The sequence below is a fragment of the Schistocerca gregaria genome, chromosome 7, assembly GCF_023897955.1.
Source record: "Schistocerca gregaria isolate iqSchGreg1 chromosome 7, iqSchGreg1.2, whole genome shotgun sequence".
NCBI classification, from domain to species: Eukaryota; Metazoa; Arthropoda; class Insecta; order Orthoptera; family Acrididae; genus Schistocerca; species Schistocerca gregaria.
Genome location: NC_064926.1, coordinates 436,547,007 through 436,574,386, shown reverse-complemented (window position 1 = coordinate 436,574,386; position 27,380 = coordinate 436,547,007). Strand labels below are relative to the sequence as shown.

Below are 27,380 nucleotides of genomic sequence, written 5' to 3'. Positions count from 1 at the left end.
CAATAATATGGGAAAGATAACATTGGTACTCACCATATAGAGAAGGCACTGAGTTGCAGATGGGTATAATGAAAAAGATTGCTAGAAATATTTCCGCTTTTGGACAAAGTCCTCCTCCAGAAATAGAAAATTCACACATACTCACTCAAGAACAAGTGTCAAGGGGCTGAGGAAGAAGGATAACATGGGGGGGGGGGGGGGGCGAGAAGATGCTAGTGCTGCCTGTGGGAGTGTGCAGGGGTGTGGTGGGGACAAGTAAGGGCTGCTAGGTGCAGTGTGTGAAGGTTCTACTTTGTGGGGAAAGTGGGGGAGGGGAAAGGAGAGGAAAGGACTATGTAGATGCAGTGGTAGTATATAAAGCATTTGTGTACTGGAAGGGGATAGGAAATGAAGTAGGGTAGGTAAACAACAGAGATTAGTGAAGGCTGAGACCATGAGGGTTACAGGAACAAAAGACATCTTGTAGGAAATAGGACCACAGAATAGGATGGCTGATGGACAGGTTAGAATAAGATGGTTTTATGGGTGTGTCCATTTCTGTACAGCAGATTTGTTTGTAGGTGTTGCCTTGTGAGGATATAGTTGGTCGTGATAACAAGGAAAAAGGTATTAGGTTTCGAGTGACATGGCTGTGTAATTTCCATAGTTTGGCAGTGGCCATTCAAGTGGACAGACAGCTTGTTAGATATCATACCCATTAATAGTGCAACACAGTGGTGACAGCTAACTTGGTAGACCATGTGGTTGCTGTCACAGGTGGCCCTGCGTTTGATGGTGTAGGAGATGCCAGTGACAGGAATGGAGTAGGTGGTAGTGGGAGGAAGTATGGGACACGTCTTGAATATGTGTGTATTGCAGGGATGTGAGCCTAGAGGGAAGGAGTTGGGAGCAGAGGTGGAGCAGGGTTGGGCTAGGATTTGCATAGGATGTGTAGGCAATGTAGTACCACAGTGTGAGGGATGCAGAGGATATTTATCATTTCAGGGCCCAGTGAGAGGTAGTCAAAACCCTGGCAGAAAATGTGATACATGTCCTCCAGTTCTGGGTGGTACTGAGTCATGAAAGGAGTGCTCCTTTGTGGCTGGACAGTGGTTATGTGGGGGATGATAGATGACTAGTGAGACAATGCATGGAAGACCTATTCCTTGAGAAAGATGAGAGGGTAGGTAATTTTTGGCCTGTGGAGGTCTCAGTGAGACTCTAGACATATTTGTAGAGGAACTGCTTGTAACTATAGATGTGTCAACCATTGGTAGCTATGTTGTATGAAAGGGAACTTTTTGATGTGGAATGGGTGACAGTATGAAAGTGGAGATATTGTTGGTCATTGGTAGTTTTGATGTGTATTGAGGTACTGATGTAGCTGCCCATGCGGTGGAGATTGATGTAAAGTAAAGTGGCTTGTTGTGCTGAGGAGGACTAGGCGAAGCAAGTGGGGAAGAAAGTGTTGGCGTACTGGAGAAATGTGTAAGGCTGTCATCAGCCTCAGTCCATTACGAACATGTCCTCAAAGAATCTGAACCAGGCGAGAGATTTGGGAAGTCGGCAAGGGTTCCTCTAGATGGTCAATGAATAGGTTGATATAGGATGGTGCCATAGGAGTGCCCATTTCTGTAACACAGATTTGTTTGTAGGTGATGCCTTCAGAGGGAAAGTTGGTCCTGGGACTAGGAAGAAGGTAGTAGGGGTTGAGTCAGTGAGACATTGGGAAAGATACTGTTCAATAGCAGAAAGGCCATGGTCATTGGGAACATTAGTGTGGAGGGAGGTGTAAAGATTTTTGCCTTGCTCTATTTATGTTCTGAAGTTTCTTCTTCTGTGACCTTTTCCTGGACTGATTAAACAAATAAAGTTATGAAAGAAAAACAATCCAACATTGAAGCATTTAAGGTTGCTCAACATCTGCTCTTGGCAAAAATGTGTGTTTTCCGTTGGTAGTATCATCGAAGAGAATCTGTAGCATCAGTCATTACAGTGGTATTTGATCAGCAGACATCACCAATTTATTATGTAAGCATTCATATCAGAATGATTTGCAGTTTGTGTGGATACAAAACCATTTAACCATTGAATAAACAACTTAGCACTTATTGTTGTTGTTGGTTATTAATGGATATGATTCTGGAAAATGAAATGGGCATTTGATATTGCAGTTGGTGAAAAACATGATATCTGTAATTTGTCTCGGAGACAAAGTGGTTCAGTATATTTTGTTGTGCTTTGTTGACTCATGTTAAAGAATTTCTGATTCGTTGTGTTGATAATGTTGCTAGTTGGGGCTTCCAGATGCTCCATACTGTGGTATGAAACCAGACCCATTATTTCGTGTAGAATTCTCCAACCTTGTCGGCTGCTTGCCCAGACAGATTGTGCCAGTTGGCATATTCTCCATTTATTCATATGGGGTTTTGATTTAATAGGGTTATCATTTAGTATCCTTGTGCTAATTAGCTGATTGACTATTGTGTTTCCTCCTGAAATATTGTTAAATGATTTTTTTTATTCCCCCCCGCCCTCCCTCCCCCAAATTAAATGTGGACTTAGTCAAAAATTATTGGGAATTTTGTTGTAACATACAAGTTTTTAAGCTTGTTTATTAAAAAAAAATATGTATATTATGTGCTGCATTGTGCATTATTTGGAGTGACACATGAATATTATCAACAGGTTTGTTGTCTTTGCCCTGCTGATACCATTTGTGCACCGTGAAGGAGGGCTTGGCCAGCAAGCTCGTGATGCCCTGTTGCTGTGCATGGCATTGTCAGCAACTGATGATAGTGTTGCCTCATACATCTCGACTCGTTCAAATGTGTGTCCGGTAAGCAGGAAAAAAAAACAACCAAATATACAGTTTCTGGTATAGTGAGAAAATAGACTTTTGTACCATGCCTAGCATTTTATGTGAAAGAGAGAGAGAGAGAGAGAGAGAGAGAGAGAGAGAGAGAGAGAGAGAGAAAGAGAGAGAGAGAAGGAAGGAAGGAAGGAAAAAAATAGTGGTACTGGATTAGAAATCCTTTAAAGGTAATTGATGGAACCAGCATGAGATTAATCATATGACGCATTTAATTCTAATCAGTCGTACTGTTAAATGTTGGTTTTGAACCATACTTTTTTTTCTTCCTTTCAGGCAATAACCTGAAAATTACAGTAGCTCCAGTGTTATTAGGTTTTTACTATTTCAATGTTTGGACTCGTTTAATGCAGTAAAAAACAAAATGATTAAAAGCAACCTGTTAACAGTTGCATGGAAAATAAATTTTTCTTAGTTTCAGTGATTCACATATGGAATTTGTGTGGCATGTTGATGCTACAGAGAAAAAAAGGAGACAGAAATTCAAAAGAAACCACACAATGAGAATAATTTTAAAGATACTAAAAGGATCTTGTCAATTTGGGGAACATATTGTAGAAGAAACAAGACATGTTATTTAATGTTTTATTGAAATCTGATGTATATAATATGTGGAAAGCAGCTAAATGAAAGAATGACTCTACTTCATACTAGAGCTTTTTCCTAACAGGTAATAAACTTCACATATCTAGGCTCCATTGAGGCCCTATTGACAGACAGCTGCGGAGAAGCCAAAAGTCCCCTGTTGGCTGGTATCGGAGAGTAGAGCCAGAAATGATCCTGACATTGACAGGCCCATCACAGGTGGATGCCTGCAGGTGAGGTGGCAGCTGCAGGGGGCACAGATGCCAGAACAGGACCCATGAGGGCCTCCTAGATTGGGGGGGGGGGGGGGGGGGGGTTAGGAGCTGGCTGAACTAGAGAAGATTGTGCTCAGTGTAGGTGTTGGTGGCAAAAACAGCAGTTCAGCCAGGCTCTGCTCACATAATGGCATGGATCTATAAAAACTCAGGATATGCGTGAGTCTGTCTTGAAAACCTCGGACAAGGCCTTCAGCCTGTCCATTCGACTGAGGGTGGAACAGAGGTGCCTTGACGTAGAGGATATCATGATTCAAGCAAAAATATTGAAAAGCCTGGGAGACGCAAGGGGTTTACTAGTTATTGGGAGCTCCAATGTTAGGTGTATTTGGAGCCGCTTAGTCAGATAGTGTTCAGGGCTGGAAAGAAAGCAATGTGCACTCAATATGTCTGCTGGGGGGCTTCACCCAAGATATGGAGGTGGCCTTGCCTAGGGCTATCATTGTGCAGGTTGCAGTCGTCTGCAAGTTGGGGTTCATGTTACACCAAAGACACCTGTTGCATGGTTTCTGAGGCAATCCTCAGTTTGTGCAGGCGGCTCGCATGGGTGGTGAAGACTGCTTGCCTTGCATGCGGTGTGCAAGCAAAGCTTTTAATTTGGAGCATCGTTTCCAGAGTTGATCAGGGTCCTTTCTTTTGGAGCAGAGTGAAATGTCTCAACCAAAGGCTTTGTCAACTCTCTTGGCTGCAGATTTATAGGTGTGCGTTATCGTGTGGAGATTTGTACGACTCCTTTTGACAGGTCAGGGGTGCACTACACAAAGGAAGTGGGTACTTGGGCAGCAGAGTACCTGCGTAGTGCACATGTGTATATTGGGGGGGGAAAAAAAAAAAAAAAAAAAAAAAAAAAAAAAAAAAAAAAATTTGAGGTCACAGCAGTGGGAGTGTTCATTGCAGTTGACAAAAATGTTGTCTGTTGAGTTTGAAGTTGAGTGTGACAGTGAAGTCATCTGGTTGCATGTAACAGGTGTAGGTGAAACCAAGTTAATAGGTGGAGGTTTTTACTGGCCACCTCATTCCGCTCTCACAGTTCTAGAGTCATTCAAAAAAGTCTACGGTCAAGAGGTCGTAAATAACCATATCCTGCAATACTAGTTGGAAGCGACTTTAACATACCGAGTATTGACTGCATGTCGTGCGAAATACTTTTAACACACTTTCTGAAAATTGTCTTGAGCATTTAGCTGGACAGCCCACATACAATGGAAACATCGTAGACTATGTAGCTACAAATAGACTAGACATTATCGACAGTGTCAGCATAGAAATGGGGATTAGTGATCATGATGTCATTATAGCAACTATGAGTACAGAACTTCATAAATCAGTTGAGAAGGCCAGGAGAATGTTTCTGCTAGATACCGCAGATAAACAATTATTAACATCTCACTTAGACAGTGAATTGGCATCACTTAGTTCCAGTAAGATGGATGTAGAGGAATTATGAGCACAGTTTAAGCAGATTGTAAATCGTAGTGTGTGGAGAGTTAACTGCCTAATAAGTGAGTAAAGGATGGAGAAGACCCACCACGGTTTAATGATGAAATTCAGCAGATGCTGAGGTAGCAGAGGCTATTGCACACTAGGTTCAAAAGGGTATGCACAAGTGACAAGAAGTGAAGTTTGGTAGAGATTCATGCGTCTGTGAAAAGATCTATGCGCGAAGCATACAACAACTACTACTACTGTCATTCCATAGCAAAAGATCTGGCAGAGAACCCGAGAAAATTATGGTTGTATGCAAAATCGCTAAGCTGGTCTGAGGCTTCCATTGAGTCCCTTGTTAACAAGTCAAGTGTGACATTTGAAGTTGGCAAAATGAAAGTTGAATTTTTAAATTTCATGTTCAAGAAATCATTCACACGGGAGAACCGTGCAAACCTACAGTAATTTGACCATCAACAGACATACAAATAAGCATACCTGGCATAGAAAAATAACTGAAAGAATTGAAAACAAATAAATCACTAGGTCAGGATGGAATCCCAGTTCAGTTTTACAGAGTACTCTATGACTTTGGCCCCTTAACTAGGTTGCATTTATCCTGAATCTCTTCCCCAGCCCAAAGTCCCAAGCAATTGGAAAAAAGTGCAGGTGACTCCAGTATATAAGAAAAGTAAAAGAACGGGCCTGCAGAATTACAGACCATTGTCACTAACTTCCGTTTGCTGCCGAATCCTTCACCATATTCTCTGTTCGAATATAATAAACTTCCTTGAGACTAAGAAGCTTATGTCCATGAACCAGCATAGTTTCAGAAAGCGTCGCTTGTGCGAAACTCAGCTTACCCTTTCTTACGTGATATACTGAGAACTATAGATGAAGGGCAACAGGCAGATTACATATTTCTATATTACTAGAAAGCATTTGACATGGAGCTCCACAGCAGGCTGTTAACGAAGGTATGAGCATGTGGAATAAGTTCACAGATATGCCAGTGGCTCAAAGACCGTTCAGATAATAGGACCCAGTATGTTGTCCTCGACAGCGAGTGTTCATCTGAGACAAGGGTATCGTCAGGAGTGCCCCAGGAAAATGTGATAGGACCACTGTTATTTTCTGTATACGTAAATGATTTGGTGGACACGGTGGGCAGCAATCTGCGGTTGTTTGCTGACGATGCCATGGTGTACAGTAAGGTGTCGAAGTTGAGTGAATGTAGGAAGATACAAAACGACTTAGACAAAATTTCCAGTTGATACGATAAATGGCAGCTAGCCCTAAATGTGAGAAATTGGAAGTTAATGTGGATGAGCAGGAAGAACAAAACCTGTAATGTTCAGATACAGTACTACTGGTGTTCTGCTTGACACAGTCAAGTAGTTTAAACATCTGGGCGTAACATTGCAAAGCAATATGAGGTGGATCCAGCATGTGAAAATTGTGGTAGGGAAGGCAGATGGCTGACTTCAGTTTATTGGGAGTATTTTAGGAAAGAGTGATTCACCTGTGAAAAAGACCGCATTTAGGATATTGTTGCAACCTGTTTTTGAATACTGCTAGAATGTTTGGGATCTGTACCAGGTCGGATTGAAGGATGACATCAAAGCAAAGATTTGTTACTGGTCTGTTCGAACAACATGTAAGTGTTATGGAGATGCTTCGGGAAGTCAAATGGGAATTCTTGGAGGGAAGGTGACATTCTTTACGAGAAACACTATTGAGAAAATTTAGAGATCTAGCATCTGAAGCTGACTGCAGAACAATTCTACAGCTGCCAACGTACATTGCGTGTAAGGACCACAAAGATAAGATATAAGAAATTAGGGTCCATATGGAGGCGTACAGACAGTCGTTCTTCCCTTACTCTCTTTGTGAGTGGAACAGGAGGGGGAATGACAAGTAGTGGTGCAGGGTATCTTTCGCCATGCACTGTATGGTGGCTTGCAGAGTATCTGTGTAGATGTAGATGTGACTCTGGCAGCAGTAAATATGCTTCTGACAAATCCAGTTCCGATGAATACTGTCCCACTGCCAATCATGAGTTGACTGTCACTGCTGCAAAGGCCGAGGTTGCCTGTTGGTTTCTTATTAATCACAAATGGTGTACAATATGGGTTCCATGACACCCAATCCTGTCAGCCTATCTAGCTCTTTTACTTGATCCTAAAGTGCCAGGGGCACCAACCGGGCACAAAAAGAACAAGGTTGTGCTATGGATTTGAGAGTGAATATGTGCCACATAATCTGTTGCCTTGCCTAGCCCAGGTAAAAAGAGGATGGAATATTCCTTGCACAGTTCATCCCATTCTTGACAGGACACAAGATCAGCCACTAAATACACCAAATTGGTGACCATGAATCCAAATGTTGTGAAAGTATCCAAGACAAACAAATTTTCCTTAAAGGTACTGTCCATACAGGAATGTCAATGATTGCACCACTGCCACGTATGTCGTCTCTGCCATAAACTGCCCAAAAACAGGAATTTGTCCTCGGTGATAACGGACAAGACAGCGAAGGGGGAATGGAGTCACAGTTAAATATTAGCTTGGAAGCATATACACTTGCAATTGAAGGGGTGATCCCTTGATATGCACATTGATGAACAGTTTGTTAGAAACAGTTGCAAAATTGTCACAAGTATGTCTGACTGCATTAATGTCCATAGCCTGGGGTCTGAAATCATTGCTAGAGCATACATCTATATCTACATCAGGACTCAGCAAACCGCTGTGAAGTGCATGGCAGTTATTAGATTTCCTTCTCATTCCATTCACATATGGAATGTAGGAAGAATGATTGTTTAAATGCCTCCGTGTGTGCTGTAATTAATCTAATCTTGGTCTCATGATCCCTGTGCGAGTGATTGGTAGGGGGTTGTAGTATATTCCTGGAGTCATCATTTAAGGGGACAAAACTGTGGTTATATGTGTGTGTGTGTGTGTGTGTGTGTGTGTGTGTGTGTGTGTGTGTGTGTGTGCGCGCGTGCGCGCGAGTATATACCTATCCTTTTCTCCCCCTAAGGTAAGTCTTTCCGCTCTCAGGATTGGAATGACTCCTTACCCTCTCCCTTAAAAACCACATCCTTTCATCTTTCCTTTTCCTTCCCTCTTTCCTGACGAAGCAGCCGCCGGTTGCGAAAGCTCGTAATTCTGTGTGTGTGTTTGTGTGTTTTGTTCATGTGCCTGTCTGCCAGCGCTTTCCCGCTTGGTAAGTCTTGGAATCTTTGTTTTTTTTATATATATATATCTGTCCAATGGCCAGCTGCACACATCCGTCCACATCAAACCCACCAACAAGCAACAGTACCTCCATTATGACAGCTGCCACCCATTCCATATCAAACGGTCCCTTCCCTACAGCCTAGGCCTTCGTGGCAAACGAATCTGCTCCAGTCCTGAATCCCTCGACCATTACACCAACAACCTGAAAACAGCTTTCGCATCCCGCAACTACCCTCCCAACCTGGTACAGAAGCAGATAACCAGAGCCACTTCCTCATCCCCTCAAACCCAGAACCTCTCACAGAAGAACCCCAAAAGTGCCCCACTTGTAACAGAATACTTCCCGGGACTGGATCAGACCTTGAATGTGGCTCTCCAGCAGGGATACGACTTCCTAAAATCCTGCCCCGAAATGAGATCCATCCTTCATGAAATCCTCCCCACTCCACCAAGAGTGTCTTTCCGCCGTCCACCTAACCTTCGTAACCTCTTGGTTCATCCCTATGAAATCCCCAAACCACCTCCCCTACCCTCTGGCTCCTACCCTTGCAACCGCCCCCGGTGTAAAACCTGTCCTATGAACCCTCCCACCACCACCTACTCCAGTCCTGTAACCCAGAAGGTGTACACGATCAAAGGGAGAGCCACATGTGAAAGCACCCACGTGATTTACCAACTGACCTGCCTGCACTGTGATGCTTTCTATGTGGGAATGACCAGCAACAAACTGTCCATTCGCATGAATGGACACAGGCAGACAGTGTTTGTTGGTAATGAGGATCACCCTGTGGCTAAACATGCCTTGATGCACGGCCAGCACATCTTGGCACAGTGTTACACCGTCCGAGTTATCTGGATACTCCCCACCAACACCAACCTATCCGAACTCCGGAGATGGGAACTCGCCCTTCAGTATATCCTCTCTTCTCGATATCCGCCAGGCCTCAACCTCCGCTAATTTCAAGTTGCCGCCGCTCATACCTCAACTGTCTTTCAACAACTTCTTTGCCTCTGTACTTCCGCCTCGACTGACATCTCTGCCCTTAACTCTTTGCCTTTAAATATGTCTGCTTGTGTCTGTGTATGTGCGGATGGATATGTGTGTGTGTGTGCGCGAGTGTACACCTGTCCTTTTTTTTTCCCCTAAGGGAAGTCTTTCCGCTCCCGGGATTGGAATGACTCCTTACCCTCTCCCTTAAAACCCACATCCTTTCATTTTTCCCTCTCCTTCCCTCTTTCCTGACGAAGCAACTGCCAGTTGCGAAAGCTCATAATTCTGTGTGTGTGTTTGTGTGTTTTGTTCATGTGCCTGTCTGCCGGCGCTTTCCCGCTTGGTAAGTCTTGGAATCTTTGTTTTTAATATATATATATATATATATATATATATATATATATATATATATATATATATATATATATATATATTCAGTTTTCATCATATTTTGATAGATTTAGGTTTTATTTAAGTACTCTGAAAAGGATTTTGCTGAAAAACATTTATTTATTTATTTATTTATTTTGAGCATTTAAAGAACATTTTCCTACCACTTGTGTTTATATGCCATGTGCGCTTTTCTGCATATGTTTTAGATCTTTATATCCCCCACATTGAATGTTAGGGATTATTATTATTATTATTATTTTTTTCTCCCGAGTGTGTTGGCTATCCTTGGAATGTAACGGCCGATATGCTTTCAAACACATGGTTACTTTTGTTCAAGGGTGTTTGCGACTAGTTGTTATATTTACGTTTGCAGTGCTTTTTTACGTGTGTTTTGTTGTGTTTATTGAAGATGACAAAACATAAAGGCATTTTCAAGAAATGACAATTCAGAGGAAACAAGTTTAGAAAGCTTTCTGTAAAAGAGGTTATGTCGCCTGGCAATGATGTTTCTAATTGTAATTCTTCAACAAGTGCATCATCAAAGAAGCTCTCACCATTTCAAGAAAGTTACAATGAATTTACTGTAAGTGACAAGGAGTGCAGTAACATGATTATAAATTTGAGAATATTATCAGATGTAATTTCTAAATTTGTACAATGTAGACAGTGAATATTATCAGATGTAATTTGTAAATTTTTACAATGTAGACAGTGTGGTGAGTCACAGAGTGTGAAAATTTGTGAGAGTGCCAGGGGGAGAAAAGGCCTAACAATTGCTTTGGATATAATTTCCACTAAACACTCAACTGTGATTTCATTTGTGAGTTCTTCAAAACCAGATGCAAGTGGCCCTTATGAAATCAATACAACATTAGTTTATTTCTTACGATCTATTGGCAGGGCACGGCTGCAGGGAGAACATTTTGTTCATTGATGAACTTACATCAGCCACCAAATAAATTAGAAAAACTGACTGCCATATTAGAGAAAGCTGTATGTGAGGTCAGTGAGAAAAGCATGAAACTGGCTGCTAGGGAAGCAGTGGAAGAAAATGATGGCTGTTAGGATATTGCAGTTGCACTTGATGGAAGTTGGCAGAAAAGAGGACATACTTCTCTGAATGGAGTAGTGACTGCCATGAGTGGAGTCACCAGTGAAGTGTTAGATGTGGAGATAGTGTCTAAATATTGCAAATGTTGTCAATGAACATAAAGAACACAACTGGGTGGCTAATTTTAGAGGAACAGGTGGTGGTATGAAAGTTCATGGAGTACAACAAATATTTCATTGCTCTGGAGAAACAAGAGGCGTATGGTACACCAAATATTTGGGCGATGGTGACAGTAAGGCATACAATAATGTGGTGAACTCCAAGCCATATGGAGATGCCATTATTAGCAAAATAGAATGTGTAGGCCATGTTCAAAAACATTTGGGAACAAGGCTGAGAAAACTAACTTGATATGAGAGGAAAAAAATTAGAAGATGGAAAATTGTTGACCGGACAGGGCCGGTTAACTAAAACTGAAATAGAAAACATGTAAGTATACTATGGGCAGTCAATTAGGAGAAATAAAGAAAATCTGGAGGCAATGAAGAGAGGTGTGTGAGCCATATTCTTCCATAAGTCCTCTACTGATGATAAGCCATGTCGTGGATTGTGTCCATCAGGAGAAAATTTGTGGTGCAAATACAATAGGGCTCAGGCAACTGGAGAATCTTATTCTCATCAACATTCTCTTCCTGCTGCTGTTATTACAGCAGTTAAATATATTTTCAGAGACTTGGCTCATCCTGACCTTGTAAGGAAATGTCTACATGGGCAGACCCAGGACCCAAATGAATGTTTCAACAACATAATTTGTAACCGCCTTCCTAAAACTGTATTTGTAGGCATTCATACAATGAAACTAGAAGTTCATGATGCTGTTATTACATTCAATTGTGGTAATATTGGAAAGTGTTGTGTACTGAAAAAGCTGGGAATTAATCCTGGTGAAAATATGATCACTGGGCTGCAACATTGTGATAAAATGAGAATAGCCGATGCAGACAGGTCTGCATCTAATATGGCCAAGAAAGCAAGACAAACATCCAGGAAGGTGAAAAAGAATCAGGAAGACCTGCTAGAGGCCAAAGAAGGGCCATCATATGCAGCAGGACAGTTTTAATTAACTGTAAGTAACAAATTTCAAAAGTTTTTTTCTTTAAAGTAAATTTCCCACAAACAAAAATGTTCAGTACATATGCCCCATTATATCAGAAACTATTACATAAAAATGAATGAAATTTTCATAGACTCTGCATACCATAAAAAGCCACCTCTGGTACTACACTCATTAATATTACCCCATTAGGAAGTACACAAAAAATATTTTCTGCAAAGAAACTTAATATTTTCTGTTAATAAATTAAAAAAAGTATTTCTAATAAATATAAAATGAGTGAAGTAGGTTTTAGTATAGTTGACTATTAGCATCATGTAACATACAGTAAAAATATTAAGGTCCTGCATAAAATAGTTTTTTCAGAAATGGGTCAAATACTTGCCTAAATTAACATGGGTTAGATAGGCAGGGTGTGGTCCCCTTGAAGCCAGCTGAAACTTTGTAAGTAGACATTCTCAGGATAGTTTGCATTAATCTTCAAGATTCTGCCAGATCGATTTCTTCAGTATCTCAGTGGCACTCTCCCACAGGTCAAATAAAACTGTGACCCTTCGTGCTTCCCTTTTTTAGAATTGCACATTGTTGCTCTGTCTTCTTTCTTTTGACAGTGACAGTAAGAAGCCCAAAACTGAGGGCAGGTTGGCTGGTTGTGGTAAAGAAAACAAGCAGGGTAGGAAGGCATGGGCTTTTGTGGAAGTTTGTCCTCTGGCCGTGTTTGTACGGAGCACGTTGGTCAGGCGTCCTGTACTGCCACAACTTCCATGTCTGTAGGTGTGCTGGAAGGTGCGTGCCTAATGTCAAAGTTGACAATGGCCATGTCAGTCTAGGAATCTGATGACCTGGAGCCCAAGAAACTTCAAATGCTTGGGGAATCTTAAGTGCATCTTGTAAGGAGGGGTTCTTCAAACTGCAGTATCAGTTGGCAGACCTCTCTATTGGGGACTGATCTAAAGCTAGTATCTCGAACCATTGTTTCAGTGTAAGATTCCTTAGATAGAGCAGTAATGAAATGACACTATAGACTGAAACCTTGCAATTCCCCTGCACAAGTGTGATAGTATGTTTTTTATGAGGTTGTATCCTGCTTTGATAAAACTCTGCTCTTGTGGAAATCACATGATGATAATATACAGTCAGCAAATGAAACATAGCATTGGATGACAGAGATGTAGGGTCCTGAAGGGGGGTAACTTCCCTAACAAGTGGTGCATTTGGGGAGAGATTCATGACAGCAAAAGAGCTTTAAGAGAGTCAGTATCTTTTACGTAGGAGGCCACAAAATATTGCTCCAATTCCCAGTCTTCAGCATCTTCATCATAGGAAAGGAGGTGGATAGGCCGGCAAATTTTGAGGCTGTGTTAACAGGCTTGTCAACAGCCTGTTCAACATGGTCGTGTGTTTCTTGTGCTGCCTTTCCAACTGCCTCGGGCTTTCCAGCTACTGCTGCTGCAGTAAACACTGAAGAACAAGCTCCAAGGATTCGCGTATCATCTGCAACATTGTCGAAAAACACGTCTGAATAACTAGACGTACTCATTGCTGCTTGTGTAGTAACACATACAATTCAAGACATCTAGAATAACCATATCACTGTAATTAGACAATTGTTTAAAACAGGCTCGTCCAAACTGTGCCCCTGGGGCGCTAGCGCCCGCGATAGCCTGCGGCCAGCGCTTCTGGCGAATTCGTATGTTGTCGCAGTGGCCGAGGTGTGCCACTTAGCTAGCCTTGCGGACCGCCCGACCGCCCGCCGCGACCTTATACCATTATAAGACACATCCACGGGTTTGGATATTTTTCTAGCTGTGGAAAACATGTTAGAGTCAATGGGTTTAAAATGGGAACGCCTGACCAGTGTAACACCGGATGGAGCCCCTGCGCTACGAGGGATACGCACTGGATTCCTGGGTTACGTCAGCTAACAAATGGCTGAAGTCGGCTGTTGCTTATTTGAGGCAGTCCATTGTCTGATATACCAGGAGGCACTTTGTGCGAAGATTGTCAACATAAAAAATGTTATGCACACAGTTCTTTGAACAGTTAATTATCTTCGATCGCATGGACTCACACATCTCCAATTTAAAGAATTTCTGGCTGATATCGAAGCGGAATACCCGGACATCCCCTACCACACTGAAGTAAGATGCCTGAGCAGAGGAAAGGTGCTTCATCGGTTTTTCTCCTTGAGGGGTGAAATAAATACCTTTTTGAAATGAAAGGATGTCCAGAAGAATTACTTTGTGATCCAAAGTGGGTGGCGAATTTGGCTTTTTTGTGTGACCTTACTTGTCATTTTAATACTTTGAACATTTCATTCCAAGGTGAAAATCACTCTGTTGCTGGTTTAGTGCAGACGATTCCAGCGTTAAAAAAAGACTTATCTTGTGGGGAAAACAGTTGTGTGAGAAGAATTGTGGACACTTTCCTGCACTAGACAGTGTTAAAGAAGATGTCGATTTTTCAGATTATGTTCAAATCATTTGTGAATTACAGTTTGAAAACAAATTTTTGGAGATAAGTGAGCTTCAACCGGCCTTACATATATTTGTTCGCCCATTTTCCCTTCGGGCAGAGGACGTCTCACAAGTGCTTCAACTAGAGCTGATTGACCTGCAGTGCGATACCCGCCTACAGAACCGCTTTCTTATGTGTAAAACTTGGGATGACTTTTACAGATGTCTTCCACGAGAGAAATATCCTCTTTTGCACAAGCACGCGGCCAAATTTCTCTCAATGTTTGGTTCTACGTGTATTTGTGAGCGCTTTTTTCTCTTTTAAAGCTTGCTAAAAATAAGAACCGTTTATTACTTGGCGATAAAAATTTGACTAATTCTTTGAGGTTAGCAGTCTCACGGAATATTGTACCACACCTAGACAAAATCGTTTCCTCGATAAAGAAAAACATGTACAATGTTAATTGTCTTCTTTAACAATGCTGACTGTAAGAATTAAAGAGCTTTATAATGTTAATTCTATTTTTAATAAGATTTCAAACTTGTTCAGTTAAACAGCAAACTAAGGATCCGATTTTTAAACTCTGAGAAGGGATACAAAAAGCTGTAGCATGAAGTATAGCAAAAAATATTTACTTATAACTACTAACAGGAAGAATGAGACACTATATCCCTTACATAAAACTATTTCTAAAATAGAGTATTTTGTTTACGTTGGATCAGACTGCGGGACAGTCCAGCGCAGAGCAGTGCTGTGCAGTCTCACTCACTCCGCAGCTCACTCTCTCTCTCTCTCTCTCTCTCTCTCTCTCTCTCTCTCTCTCCCCTAAGCCGACACTAGCGACACACGGTCGCGGATGGGACACTGCCTTGTGCCCGCCGGGCGCAATTCTTGGATGAGCCTGGTTCAAAAGTTCCATGCAAAGTTTATGTACATAGCTATGCAGGGTCCCAACAAGTGTCCTGAGAGTGGAGTCAAGTGAGCACACAAATGTTCCATAACAGAATGGGGAAGAGAGCCCTCTGCTCTGAGATTATAATAGGTAGGTTGGTAGTTCAGTTTGTGCATAGGTACTGCACAGGGGTGGCATGCGCCGGCCTTATTGGCATGCTGCTCTCGCTGTTTGATCATACCGCCGTCTGGTGGCCGGACCCAAGCTTCCAGATGCCTGCGAGTTGAATCATAACGGGATGAGCCAGAGCCCTAATGTGTTGCTGATGTTGTAGATGTGATAGTGTCTATCACAATAACTACTATTTTAATGTTCATGTTAGCACATCATAATATATTTTTATGGTCAACTGTCTTGCCCATTCTTCCCCTCATCAGTGTGAACACTATTACGTAAAGGACTGACTTCTGCTCACCGTAAAGATGTCATGTTTAGTTGCAACCAAACAGAATGAAAAAGACTGTTACGCATTGAGCTGTCTTCAGAAAGAAAAGACATCCCTATTCACACATGCAAGCACACCTCATACGCACATGACCACTATCTCTGGTGGCTCTGGCCAGGATGACCTCATTGTGATATTGCTAACATAAAATAATAACAACAACAAAATAATAATAATAATAATAATAATAATAATAATAACTGCAAAGCTGTGTGTTGAGAAAAGGACCAACATTGCAACAACTCAAATAACTTCCAAAAGAATTTTTGAGTAAAATTTTTAATGTTAAAGTAGCACACACTGAAAAGGCCTATCCCGTCGTCACCACCTAATAAAAATTCTGGAACTGCTACAGCTTGTACTTGCAACTGCCATTTCATCCAGAGGGTGTAATGAGGTTGTATGTCTGTGGACAGAGGGAAAGACGTGTTTTGTACCCAAAAGAGGGAATTATGAAAGAAAGGAAAAGATCAGGAATGTTGAAACTGAAGACAGACAGACACTCCTACCCCAGGAACCCTCCTTGGGGGGTCTTCACTGGTGAACCAGAGGGCATAGGGATGGAATCAGTCCTAAAGAATGAACACCTTAACTTCACTTCCACAGACCCTGACATTTGGTTTCAACACCCTCTATGGTAAGCCAGTGTGGATTTTCTGATTTCCTCAAGAAAAGCTATTTGACTTCTTCTTTATTCATAAGAAGAAAGCAGGAGGAGGAGGAGGAGGGAGGGGGGGGGGGGGGGGGGAAGGGAGGCGACAACGACCAAGTCTCTCATTTGAAATGAGTAAATTCAAAATGTGCTCACTAAATGTTGACACAGGTGGTTCCAGACACATTTCTTTAAATTGCTTAACTATGTATTATATCTGACGAAATGTGGGGTGATGACCACAAGATAAATTATCTAAGATATAAAAAGAAGTGAATGAATTTGTCAGTTAAGGTTTTGTGAAATGAGAACAAACATTAGCATTTGAACTGCAATTTAATGTTACTGTGATGCTGTCATCAAACAAGTACAAAAATTAAGAATTCAGATGCTACCTTAAACAGTTAATCATCAGCATGTGAGGCAAGTACAGCACCACGGTAGTGAAAGTAAGTGATCTGAATGACTGGAACCCAGTGTCTCAATAATTTCCCGAATTGTCCCCAATAAACAAAAATGAAAGTTAATGTTCAGCTGTGATCAAATATTACTCAATTGATAACTATTTTACATACTGTGGAGCACTGTAATGCCTGTGAGAGAAAGTATTGCTGCTGCACCATAATGTAAAGTAAATGCACCATGCCCCAGAGATAAGATTAAGAGGTTTGAACATAGGGTATGGTAAAAACGTTAAGGGATATATGACAAAGGGCATATGTTAAGGGATTGTGAAAATGGGACAAGGATATGTTTTATGGAACTGGGAAATGTAACGTGGGTCTGTGTTAAGGAATATGGAAAAGGATATTTCAAATATACATCAAAATATGATAAAAAAGATAAAGATAATGTTATAAAGGTCTTTACCACCATACACCATTTCACTCATGCATGTTATACATCAGTTGTGACACACCAAGGATCCATGTCACCAGTTGCCGATAGGCCAAATACATAGATATATTCATAACTGCATGAAGAAAAATCATGTGGTGAATTACAAAGTTTCCTATTACTATCCTAACGGGTAAATTCATGATTCACCTCATGGTCTTTATCGGATGAATTGCCACAATTTATTGCCTGTCGGAAGAAGAAAAGTACTTGAATCTTTGCGTAGACTGATGGCTCATTAGAAATCCACCTCCTGGAATAGTGATGATCAACTCTTATCACTTGGCGTGACTGGTTAGATTTGTTCCTAGTTTGTCAAAGTGTTTGCCGCACAACAGCTTCACTAATACATTATATTGTCATGCATGACTCGAGAAAGATATGTAGAAGAATCATTTACAGGCATTGACATACAAGATGTTACACTTGAGCTTGCCCCCATCAGATTGGGTAGATTGTCTGCAAGGAACTCTCAGCACTTTTATTGTCGAAGCAGGGTCTAGAATTTGCCGTGGCCTGCAACCGAAAGTGAAAGGTTAAACACAGTGTAGGTTTATGCATGACCATGGCCTTAAACCTCAGATTTTTAACAAACATAATGGCAGTATTTAAAAAATGACTGAGGTAAGAGACAAAAGAATTATAAAGATTATTATAGTTGTAATAAAAAAAATTGTTCTCACTTCAGTCTGTAGGCAGTAGTAGAACTGTTTCCAAAGGAAAAGAACAGATAAAAGAGAAAATCATGATTATACACTCTTAGAAATGAATAAATGGACAAAGTTGTTTGATAAGCCGAAAGTAACAGGTAATAGTTGACTATTAGATATTAGAAACATAAGACAATGGATAGATACTGTTGTAAAGGAAGCTGAAGGTGATTTGTCAGCTGAGCAACAAGCTTCCGTCAGAAGGCCACAGTCAACAGAATATACAGCTTCCTTGTGCTACACAAAATATGCATCCTGGCCATGCAAACACATGACCATAGTTGAAGAAAATGTAATAAAAATATACAGAATAGTAGGAAGGAGAATTTTTGTATGGAAAATGACATATGAAAAAATACAATGATAGTTTTGGGACCTTGTAAGTGTCAACTACAAATTCAAAAAGAGTGTGAACTCCATGAGAGCTGTCTTTTAAGTTATGAACCTTTCAATCGTTTCAATGTGATATTGTCCTTTACTCTTTCAATTTAAAGCATCTACAAGAAATACTACCCTTGAGTGTGGAATGTCCACACTCAATAAGAACCGTCATACTTATGGGGAAAAAAATTCACTGCTCTTCCTGTATGATAGATCTTGGGTGACAAGCCTTAACTAACACCACGTCCACCTCAAAATCAGAAGTTGTAGCCTTAAAATGGTGATATTTACTCTAATTTATGCCTTTTTACTTAATTTGTCTTCTAGAGATTCATGAATAATATGTAAAATAAAGAAAAGCTGTCCACTCACCTATAGCTGGTTGATTTATGACACATAGAAACATGTAACAAAAAACAGTATTCATACTAGCTTTCGAGCTCTTGCTCTTTCTCTAACAAAACTACACATATTCTCACGCAACCACATAGATGTTCAAAGATGCAAACCAATGGCTGCAGTGAGACTTTAGAACGTGTCTATGTAGTTGTGTGTGAATGCGTGTGTTTTTGCTAGAGACAGAGTAGGAGCTTGAAAGCTATGCCTATGTGTCACACATCAGTCAGCTGTAGGTGCATCCAGGAATTTCCATTATTGGTAAACATTCATGTGAATTATTCCATTGTTGAATTGTACACTCTGGCAATTTAAGGACTTTAATAAGGGTTCTCCTATAAACTTCATATCTTAACATCTTCACTGGTGAAAGTCCAGTAGTTAAATGGTGTGATTAATTTAAAATTACTTTAAATTCAGGTATTGGTTGTGCTCAGGTAGTACAACAACTTGCAGAGTATGTATGAGAAAGTCATCTTATTTCATTCATAACACTCTTAAGACAGATTTCATTGGGGCGCTGTTTAGAAATTGTATAATGATGTATCCCTTCCTAAGTAAAATATTCCTTAAAGTTACTGCTAACAAACTCTTAGACCATTATGTAAGTAACCTCCGAGGTTTTACATCATCTATAAAATAGTTTTTTAAACAGTTAATTCTGTGACAGTGTTTGCTATCTTAATTGGATACACTTTGACATACACTCCTGGAAATGGAAAAAAGAACACATTGACACCGGTGTGTCAGACCCACCATACTTGCTCCGGACACTGCGAGAGGGCTGTACAAGCAATGATCACACGCACGGCACAGCGGACACACCAAGAACCGCGGTGTTGGCCGTCGAATGGCGCTAGCTGCGCAGCATTTGTGCACCGCCGCCGTCAGTGTCAGCCAGTTTGCCGCGGCATACGGAGCTCCATCGCAGTCTTTAACACTGGTAGCATGCCGCGACAGCGTGGACGTGAACCGTATGTGCAGTTGACGGACTTTGAGCGAGGGCGTATAGTGGGCATGCGGGAGGCCAGGTGGACGTACCGCCGAATTGCTCAACACGTGGGGCGTGAGGTCTCCACAGTACATCGATGTTGTCGCCAGTGGTCGGCGGAAGGTGCACGTGCCCGTCGACCAGGAACCGGACCGCAGCGACGCACGGATGCACGCCAAGACCGTAGGATCCTACGCAGTGCCGTAGGGGACCGCACCGCCACTTCCCAGCAAATTAGGGACACTGTTGCTCCTGGAGTATCGGCGAGTACCATTCGCAACCGTCTCCATGAAGCTGGGCTACGGTCCCGCACACCGTTAGGCCGTCTTCGCTCACGCCCCAACATCGTTCAGCCCGCCTCCAGTGGTGTCGCGACAGGCGTGAATGGAGGGACGAATGGAGACGTGTCGTCTTCAGCGATGAGAATCGCTTCTGCCTTGGTGCCAAGGATGGTCGTATGCATGTTTGGCGCCGTGCAGGTGAGCACCACAATCAGGACTGCATACGACCGAGGCACACAGGGCCAACACCCGGCATCATGGTGTGGGGAGCGATCTCCTACACTGGCCGTACACCTCTGGTGATCGTCGAGGGGACACTGAATAGTGCACGGTACATCCAAACCGTCATCGAACCCACCGTTCTACCATTCCTAGACCGTCAAGGGAACTTGCTATTCCAACATGACAATGCAAGTCCGCATGTATCCCGTGCCACCCAACGTGCTCTAGAAGGTGTAAGTCAACTACCCTGGCCAGCAAGATCTCCGGATATGTCCCCCATTGAGCATGTTTGGGACTGGATGAAGCGTCGTCTCATGCGGTCTGCACGTCCAGCACGAACGCTGGTCCAACTGAGGCGCCAGGTGGAAATGGCATGGCAAGCCGTTCCACAGGACTACATCCAGCATCTCTACGATGGTCTCCATGGGAGAATAGCAGCCTGCATTGCTGCGAAAGGTGGATATACACTGTACTAGTGCCGACATTGTGCATGCTCTGTTGCCTGTGTCTATGTGCCTGTGGTTCTGTCAGTGTGATCATGTGATGTATCTGACCCCAGGAATGTGTCAATAAAGTTTCCCCTTCCTGGGACAATGAATTCACGGTGTTCTTATTTCAATTTCCAGGAGTGTATTTAGATCAACACTGTATAGCTACAAGTATGTAAGCAGCTCCTTCTCTGCCTTTTGATAAAGGCTCAAATAGATTTGCCACTGTTACACCTTTTAATCCCTTTGGTATTTTCGGACACATCTTGTAACATGTTACTCTCTTCTTTATGCTCTGATGTAATTCACATATACATAAAATATCCATTATTTTTCTAATTAAATTTTTGGAATAGTAGAACTTAATTATCAGTCTAATATACCTACATATTACAAAATACCCATCATCTTTGTGGAAAAACTACTTGAGATCATTAACTGCTTTGTTGAGAGTACATACTCTCCAGTGCTTTGAATTGTACTTACTCTCCAAAATAAATTTTCTTCTCATAACAGGTGTAAGAATAGGACTAAAATATTCAACACATGTTGACCCTTCTTTTATTTTCTTGTGTAGCAATCTTACATAATTAGTGGAATAACATTTTGATATGAAATTACTGTAAATATGGTTCCAAGTCTTTCATTTCTACATTCATTGGTCATATCTAATGATAAATCAATGTGTGCATCATGGGCTACATTTTGTGAGCCTTTTATGTAGTTAATTTCTAATTTAAATTCCTGTAAAAATAATACCCATCTCATTCATCTGCTGCATATCAACCTACCTTCCACTAACAATGCCTGGCTGACAATCAATGGGTATTTTCAATTTGAGTCTGTGATAGAATTACAACCACTTAACACAAAATTGTGCAGTAATATGTCAAGTGGTTGTAATTCATGGTTGTAATTCAGTCACCACCAGCCTTAAAGATAATGGAATACTCAAACAATTTATTGGGAAAAGGAGCAAAGGGGAAGTGGATTTTGGACATAGTCCTCAGGGAGAGAATCAGAATGTAGGTGGTGTCTTAAAAAAAATTTACAGTTACAGTCATCTTTGAAAGAGCAGCCACTCTGAAATGTCAAAAGTCCAGTTTTATGGTGAGGCAAGACCCCTCTTAAAAATGGAATCATAATGTAATAGAAGAATGTTATAGAAGAACTGACTTGATGGCATTAAGAAAGCTGCCAGGTCACAATGGTGCTTGCTAATAAAGAAGAGAGTGAAATTGGAGTGTGTGGTAGAGGCTTCGTCACGTACATGGTGGAAAACAGCTAAAGTGGAAGAGAAGTTAACAGAGGAATTAAATCTTTTACAGTATTTGGGGTTCCGACTCAGTTGAATGTGTTAATTAAGACTAATTTTTTGACAATACAACTTCATGATAAGGTTTTATCTTTCTATACATTTCCTGAAAACCACATAGTGTCATTAAATAATGTTTTCACTGTCGTATCAGTTTATTTGTGCATAGCTATAATATCTGCCTGTCATAGTTCCAGTTTCATTAGTTTCTAATAGAAACTTCTCCCAAAATTTCATCTGCTTTTTGCCACATGTCAGTTAACAATACTAAACAGGAAATTATTGATGATGCAATCAATTACTGTATTAACTGAGTTATTTTTTTCGAATGATTGATTTTACATTTTCTCACCACTCTTGTATTGAGCTGTATCTCACAGAAAATTTATAAGCATGGCTATTGAATTGTGTAGTTCATTTATGCTTATTTGACAGACAATGTTAAAGCATGACTGTCATATCAGACATAACCGTGATTGGCAGGCTATGGCTATAAATATATAACATATTTGACACAATGAGAACAGTGTAGACAGACATTGTTAGGGTGTGCTTTGTGGTACAAATGAAATAATCAAAATGTACCATCTGACAATAGAGATTGCTCTCTCAAATACACCACAAGTTGAACAATCACTGTTCGATCTTTTATTTGTTTACAAATCTTTTATCATTGTTTAATATAATTCATATAGATTGTAACTACACACTAATATATGGTTGGATTTTCATTTCACATTCAAGTGCTACTGTCAGTACCAAAAATAGTCTGTTGATTGGCTGAAAAGTGGAATTTATGAATTCTCAAAAAATTTTCTGATAATTTTCATAGGCTTTATGTCTCTGGTTAGAGTGAAACTATTTTTCTCCAGCAGCTCACTTTAGTATCCTACTGTTCCACTAAAGTTTTTCTGTTTACATATATCTTGAACACAGTTACAGTTTTTCAAACAATGCAAAATCCAAGTTGGAATATCAACAATATAAGGGAAAAGGATAGATTGCTACTTACTATACAGATGACAACTTGAGTTGCAGGCACAATAAAAAATCTGTTACACATTTAGCTTTTGGCCAAAGCCTTCTTCAGAAAACAAAACAAAATACATTCACACAAGCAGGCACAGCTCACTCACACAACCCTATCTCTAGCAGCTCTGACCAGAAATTCTGGTCGGAGCTGCGGGAGAAAGCAGTCATGTAAAATGGCAACTATGACTGGAATTTCCAATTGGAGCTGCTGGAGATAGCAGTCGCTTGTGCGTAAGGTTTGCCAGCTTATATGATTGTGTGTGTTTTTTCTCTTCTGAAGGAGGCTTTGCACCGAAGCTAAATGTGTAACAGACTATTATTTGTAAATGAGATAGTGTGCCTGTTTGCTACTCAAAATCTCATATTTACGGTGAGTAGCAATCTACTCTTCTTCTAATACAACAAGTGTTCTGGCATGCAGAGCAATACCAGTTTGCTTCTTTTCTACTTTTTTTGCCGGTGAATTCTATCTCCGTCTCCGAACAGCTCTAACGTTCGCTAATACTTCTTTCTAACTAATCCTATAAATGGACAACAGGAGGCAGCACCAGTCAAGCGATAGGTAGCAGGACATCCGTACCTTGCTCTCGTACAATATTAGTCCAGTTTTAGAGCGAAAACCTGTGTCAAGCGCAGATACTATATTCCCCGCTCTAAAATTTGCTTTCAGTAAGGACAAGTATGTATTTTACCTCTTCTATTCCTCAGCTTTTCTGATTTCATTATTGTTTTTATTTAAATACAAAAGCTTGCAGTTTAATTGTTGTTGAAGACCTTTAATTACTTTCTTTCGTTTTAGAATAATAATTTCCGTAAAATATTTTGCACATTTTACAGTCTTTTCTTTTCAGATTTTTGTGTTGCTAAATTTTACCTCTGGTCTTTATTTTAATACTTAATTTCTTAAATGGTTCAAATGGCTCTGTCATCAGTCCCCTAGAACTATGAACTACTTAAACCTAACTAACCTAGGACATCACACACATCCATGCCCGAGGCAGGATTCGAACCTGCGACCGTAGCGGTCGCGCGGTTCCAGACTGAAGCTCCTAGAACCGCTTGGCCACTCCGGCCGGCCTTAATTTCTTAAATTAGGTATATTTTTCAAATATTTTTTAACCACGAAGGTTATTGTTTGAAATGTATATTTAAACATCTATGGGAGTTAGCATTTTAAAATAAATAACGCTATCATATTCATTTGTTTTAAAAACATTTTATTAAAGAACATTTTAATTATTATTAGACAATACAACAAATAATTTAGAAGGAAGTACCATGTTTAACAACAAATACTGTAATTTAGGAATTGACTTTGGAGAATAGCTCACTTGGAGCTGTGTGCGAGAGCATTGATTCGTTCTGTAATAGATTCTCGCTCTATCTGAGCGTTTTGAATGGTCCCCTCAAGTTTTGCATTCTTCTTTTTAATCTGCCTTATTTCTGCGTCAACAGTCTTCCTTTTAGGCACATGATCCTTTTTCCTGCATGTCTCATCGTTTCGATTTTTGAGGTGTTCAGCATATCGATCTTGTGAGTTCCTTACAGAGTGTAAGGGTCTTGGTTATAGGCACTCCTTGGACTCCGCTGTGTGTCTGGACTGCGTTGTACACCAGTCATCTGCTCACTACAAATTGTTCCCTCATATTCTCGAAGAGGCAGTCTTTGTTCACCGGGAATCCTCGCTCCGCAGCTGCTTGACTGTGCGACAAAGTGAGCGCAATTTCCATTGCTTCTGCAGCTCGTGGCACATTGCATTCTGGTTGTTGAGACATTTCATCCAGAACTCATCCAGCCGTTTCTCCTTTTTGTTGAATGTTTTGAATTTTGTTTTGCAGTTCTTCTTTACAACAGAAGCGTATTGCGCTTCTGCTTTATCGGCACATCCACCGTCCATCCAATTGCTCTCCACCAAAACCTGTAGAAAGGAATGAAATCATTTGGGACCAGCCTCCCTGCACGCTATTGTGGGATAAAAGCAGCTTACAGCTTTTGTCAACCTAAAGTGTAGGGGAGATTTCTCCATCAACTTTGACACGAGCTTGATCATTCCTCGTCTGCATTCGTTCCAGAACTTAGCGATTCAAGGGCTGTGAGAGACCTGCACTTTCTGAACTCATTCTTGACAGTGAACCCAATCTTGAAATTGTTCACACCCAAAAGATTGGATTCTTTGTCCAAATTAACTGAAGGCGAGATCTTCGTTGGCTGGACAAACCGTGTCATCGCTGTCTCCATTATCTCTGCCAAAGCAGAGTGGAGAAATGGTGCTAGTGTCCAATCGGATTGGAAATCCTTTAGCAAAAGGTGTCAAGTCTCCAGCAAGAGTCTTGAAAAATGCAATTTTTGGTCCGAGTAGCTTGTCCTTGAGGTGATCCTCCACTACTTTATAGCTGGCAAATTTTGGTTTGTTTTTTTCTTCCAGTTTTCCAACAAATATTCGCCGAAACGGAAGCATTACTAGAGCTCGCTCAGCAACTTCCACATTCTCCAGCCATTGGATTGCGCAAAACTTTAAGCGAAACAGTTCCAATTCCATTGTCGAAATATACAGAGCCCTTCTGCTAAGGACATCCATAAAAAGATTGTACAAGGCACGTAAAAACTGAATTATCATCCATTGTGTTTCCTGAATTGCGGACTTGAAGGCGCCGTGAACAATGCGAAGCCCACGTGTTCCAATTTCTAGTAAAACGGTGTCTGCTGCTTCAATTTCTTTCAAAAAATTTTAAGTTCCCTTAAGAACGCGAATTTGACATTAGGGCCATCCATCGACACTTGTAAAAGTTTTTTTATTGCTTCGGCGGGAAATTTTTTCTTCAAGGACTCGAATAGCTTAACTGCCGTCGAACTGCCTAGAAAAGCGGATGCGTAGTAAAGGGTGCACACTAGATTCTTTTTTTTTTTTTTAAATGTCCCAATAACACACTAAAATGTCCATCTGGATTCTTTTGCACACCTTGTTCAAGAATTTGTCAAAACAAACAACAGTCCTTCATGCGTTTACAAGATCAGATTTATTTTCAGACTCGAAGGGAGTTAGTTCATATTGCATGACATAACCGATTTTGTCCTTTTGTAAAAGCATGCTCTTGGCCACTTCACTGTCAGGGAACATTGCGGGGAAAAGCAACACGTCATTCGCAGAACTACACAGTGACTTGTGTGAAACAATGCACTCCAAACACCACAGTATTTCCACCTTTGTTTCTTCGTCCTTTATTGTCATGCGATCAATTCATCTCAGTTTATGCCCGGGTTTTGACATTGCAGTGAGATCCTTCTGCGGAGGCACAACAAATCTAGCGGCCAACGTCACTTATCCCAGCTGAATCCGCAGATGTGGTAGTGGAAGTAGAATCTGTCTGCTGGGTTGAAGTGGACGCCGTCGGTCGGGTGTAGACGTACGAACTTGCTATGTTTCTCATGGCAGCTGCTGTCGTGACATGCTTCTTGGATTTAGTCATGTGACTTGTAAGAGCTGATCTTCCCATAGTACGGATGTTAATGAGGGTCTCTGGACATAATCCACATTTAGCACTATAAAGGTCTGTGGTACTTTCACCAACCAACCAATCCTTGAATGCTGGATCTGAAAGCCAGCTACCTTGAAAACCAATCGACATGGTGCAGTCGTAGTGCTTGTTGGTGGGCAACCTTTATTGGAGAAAGAGAACCTATGGATATAAATAAGGCTGCGCCTCGTTGTTACACATAATGCAATATGACAAAATGAGTGTTACCTACCTTGTCAGTTTATAAAACTCTGCCCTGCACTAGCGCAGAACTGAATTCAACAGGTGAGCCGAGCACACTTACTACTGACTTGACTGTGATTTGAAATAAAAACGAGGCAAGTGTGACAACACTGTCTCTGCCAAGCAACAATCAGCGTTAATTATGATATTATTAGTAGCGCTGTGTTTGTTGACCCTTTAGGAAACTATGAGTGACAAGTCTTGTCAACCAGTCTTACTCCAGTAATCTGTTACAAGTTTCTAGCCAATTTTACATGTACAGTACAGCATTTCAATTACAAAGACGAAAGATATTAAGGCCACCACGCTCACCCCCCCCCCCCCCCCCTCTCTCTCTCTCTCTCTCTCTCTCTCTCTCTCTCTCTCTCTCTCTCTCTCTCTCTCTCTATCGGCTGCTATTGGCTACTTACTCTCGTCTTCCATCCACGATTTCTAAGTTATGAAGTCTGCCGGTTACGAACGACTTGGCCTCCCAG

At 41.1% G+C, this 27,380-nt stretch overlaps 1 protein-coding gene across 2 annotated transcripts in view; it reads left to right on the top strand.

Annotated features, from left to right (window-relative positions):
- The window catches only part of LOC126282096 (FHIP family protein AGAP011705-like), a 218,678-nt gene that overhangs the window by 61,812 nt on the left and 129,486 nt on the right, over positions 1-27,380 (top strand). For both annotated transcript variants that reach the window (XM_049981554.1, XM_049981553.1), the window contains one exon: positions 2,668-2,818. In XM_049981554.1, coding sequence (XP_049837511.1) covers positions 2,668-2,818 — 151 coding nt within the window. The remainder of the gene's footprint in view (positions 1-2,667; positions 2,819-27,380) is intronic.